This window comes from Rhinatrema bivittatum, chromosome 5, assembly GCF_901001135.1.
Source record: "Rhinatrema bivittatum chromosome 5, aRhiBiv1.1, whole genome shotgun sequence".
Classification (NCBI taxonomy): Eukaryota; Metazoa; Chordata; class Amphibia; order Gymnophiona; family Rhinatrematidae; genus Rhinatrema; species Rhinatrema bivittatum.
Window position 1 is genome coordinate 76,362,190 of NC_042619.1, and position 3,309 is coordinate 76,365,498.

Below are 3,309 nucleotides of genomic sequence, written 5' to 3' on the forward strand. Positions count from 1 at the left end.
TCCTCTCTTTTTCACTGCGGCTCTGCAGTAGGGCTCAGGCCGTCAAGTACAGCGGGAGTTTACAAGGTTGCAGAATCCTCCATATTTAGGATGGTGGTAATGAGGCAAATGAAAGGGAGGCTTGAGGCTCTACATCTGGAATCGCCGGAATTCTAGACCCCCTTGCGCCGTATTGCTTGTGCCAAGCACTAAAACTTTCAGGGATTTCCAATGGCTGATCTGCAGTTTCAGAAGGGCTCGGGATTAAAACCACACGAGGAGAGAGGAGGATGTTTATTTCCTGCCCGTGGAAAGACCTAAGGGAAGTGGGAGGAGAGAGGTGCTGCTTGCTGCTCGGAAAGCAGCGTGCTAAGAGCCGGCACCAGCTCTGCGCACTCGGACATTGACGCAGGAGTCCAGAGGAGCGGAGCCGGAGCCCGGGCACGGACTCTGTGACGTCAGCCTCGCGCTGACTGTCAATTGGCTGCTGGGCTTTGGAGCGAGCCCATCTCCCTGAAACGGAGCTCGAGCTGCCCTCCCGCTCATTCGGCGCCTTCTGCAGCCCGCGCGCGAGTCTTGCGGGCTGGGGGGCTCCAGCACCTGCACTGCACCTGCAGCATCGAGGCCGCAGCCACCACCCCCGTCCTCCGGCTCCTTCTTCTCCTGCTCCAGGTAAAATGCACCGGGGGAAAAAAAAACACAGGGCAGGGATGCAAAGCACGGGGCGAGTCTTTCCTGCCCTAGAGGAGAGAGTGCCCAATCTCCCGGGAAGCTGCTGTCTGCCGTAGATCGCCTTGGTGCTTTTCGCCCAAGGCGCCGAGTTCAGGCTGCCCGTCGCTCTCAGCTCAGAGTGCGGTAGCCAGAATCGAATCCCTGCAGGTGATTCTGCAACTACCCATCGACTTATTTCCTGTCTTCCTTCCTTTTTAAAGTCCTTATTTTTTGTTTAAATGCAAGTTTGCTATCAGACTGAACTCGCGGTGGGAAATGAAATATAATGTTTTAGGCTAGCTCTAACTTTGAAATGCTGAACTTTTTCTTCTCTGGGAAAGACTGTAGCATTACTTGACGTTGGGTTTCTCTTCCAAAAAAAAAAAAAAAAAGAATTGAGCTTGGTTGACAGTTGCTTTCTCACTATATTCCCGAGTTGTTAGCAGTTACTGGTTTATCGCTGCTATGGAACTGGATCAGGAATTCCGTTAACTCTTAATTCTTCATCTATAGAGCCTCCCAGGGCAGGCTCTGAAATCAGAATACGATTGCATTTCTAAAGACTGATGAAATGTAGACTACATTGCGGCAGTGTAGCCAGATAACTTTAGAAAATATTGTGCATAAAACAGATGGATGAAAGGGGGGGGGGGGGGGAGAGGGAGCATTTCTTTGTGTGTGTGTGTGTGTGAGTGTGTTTATGTCATTGTTTATTTGACAACAAGCACTAATACAACTGGGTCAATTTTCAGGCTGGTCCTTAACGTTAGAGAGCTTCCTCTGCATTGCAAGTGGATCTGTTCCAAGTAATACAGCATCTTATTAAAAATCAGCAACCGCAAAGCCCTCAAACAACCCCCTTCTCCCGCCGGAACCCAAGAATCGTGTGTTTTCAGTGATCAGAACAAAGGCGAGAAACTCATCTTCTTAAACCTCCTAAATGAGTGCCAGGATATCCCAGAATCTGAGGCTTTCCCTGCCACGGTGTCTGCTAAACCAGACTTCAGCCTCCAACGCCTCCGCCTGCGTTACAGAAGTGGGTCAGCTCTTCCAGTCCTTTTCCTCCACTTTGGTTCTGATCGTCTTGGTGACGGTCATCGTCTGTCTCCTCGTCCTGTCCCTCGGCACCTTCCACGTGCACAAGAACAAGATGAAGAAACGGAAAATACAAAAGGCTCAGGAGGAATATGAACGGGATCACCGCAATCCTCAGGCCCGCGCGGACAGGCTCCAGGGGAGGGAGAACCTCGCGCTGGGGAGGGGCGCCCAAGGCTCCGTCTATTGTGCTTCCCTCAGCATTCAGAGGAACGGAGACACGGTCCCCAGCCCGGGCTCCAGGGATGCGGAGGGCTTTCAGAGAGCCACTTCTACTTTGGACAAAGACAACGGTGATCTCCTGCAGTCAGTGCTGTTGTCGTGATTGTGGATGGCTGAACAAGGCACCGTGTTGTTGTAAATATTTGGTGATAGTCTGGGGGAAGTAATAACAAACTGTTCAAGCGCATGACAAATCACATAGCGTTTTCATTAACTGTTTGACGGAAAGCTCTGTATTTTTGTCTTGAGAAAGCCGCACAATGCTACCAAAAAAATAAGTCATCTGCCAGGGAAATCACATTGTGCTGTATGTACATAATAAGGATTGATGCGGTTTTTTTTTTTCCTTGGCTATACTTTATTGTAGATAAACAATTTAGATAAATCACCAAATAAAGCAATGGCAGCTGATGAGTAAAAGTACTGAAGAGACTTTGGGATTCAGAACTTGTGGGACAAATGTGATAGGTCATGGGTATACTCCTTTGCAGAGAGAAAGAGAGAGAGAAAAAAATCTCGATTTTTCTGTAAAATCGCTTTAAAATGAATAATAATAATGTTTTCAATGCAAGGACTTGGATTATGTTTCTTTAGAAATGCCCATTTTGCCGGAAAGTAAATCAAGCGCTGGTCCCTAAGGAATGCACTTGCTTCTTGCTGTCTGCAATGCTCCTGCTCCTTCGAAGGAACTGTCCAACCTTTATAGTGCTGAAACCAGGTCGCAGGGCGCGGCGATGCTTGCTTTCATGACGTTTTGATACAAAAACTGAATGTTTTTGGTTTGCATTTATTATTTTGAAGCTTGGTATTTCTTTTTTTCTGTTAAATTTAAGTTTAGGCTGACTACGACTTTTGTAAAATAGTATTGGGTGATGTGCAGTCCTGAAGTGCAGTTATACTAATCCAAATGTTATATTTTTGAAACGATTGTTATACCTCTGATTGATACTGAAGCAAATCACAGCTCTGTACTATGCATTCCTTACTGTATTTTCTTGCTATTAATCTACTGCTATTGGTATACTAGTTGCCAACTGAGCTGAGTAGTACAGATCTGACTTCTGTTGCTTTAGGTATTATTTTTGTATCCTGTCTGTAGTATATTGTGGTGTACAGATTAGGAGATTTTTTTTTTGTTTTTTTCAAACAAAGCCCAACTGATGAGCAAGAATGCCATCTATTAAAATATGGTCATGGTTTCAAAAGTGAGTGATGTAATTGTCCCTTATAAGGAAACATTGTCAATAGTACCTAGAAATACTTTGTGTGTGAATTTGAACACGTGATGGTAAAACGAGTGTT

At 46.1% G+C, this 3,309-nt stretch overlaps 1 protein-coding gene across 1 annotated transcript; it reads left to right on the forward strand.

Moving 5' to 3' along the window:
- Positions 1 to 543: 543 nt before the first annotated feature.
- C5H11orf87 (chromosome 5 C11orf87 homolog) lies at positions 544 to 2,547 on the forward strand. Its single transcript, XM_029602478.1, has 2 exons — positions 544 to 651; positions 1,443 to 2,547. Exon 2 carries the CDS (start codon positions 1,631 to 1,633, stop codon positions 2,108 to 2,110), a length of 480 nt encoding a protein of 159 aa, XP_029458338.1. The 5' UTR covers positions 544 to 651; positions 1,443 to 1,630; the 3' UTR covers positions 2,111 to 2,547.
- The last annotated feature ends 762 nt before the right edge of the window (positions 2,548 to 3,309 follow it).

What these genes read in the sequence shown, in the direction of transcription:
- C5H11orf87 (XM_029602478.1), top strand. Translation starts at nt 1,631, where the DNA reads ATGAGTGCCAGGATATCCCAGAATCTGAGGCTTTCCCTGCCACGGTGT.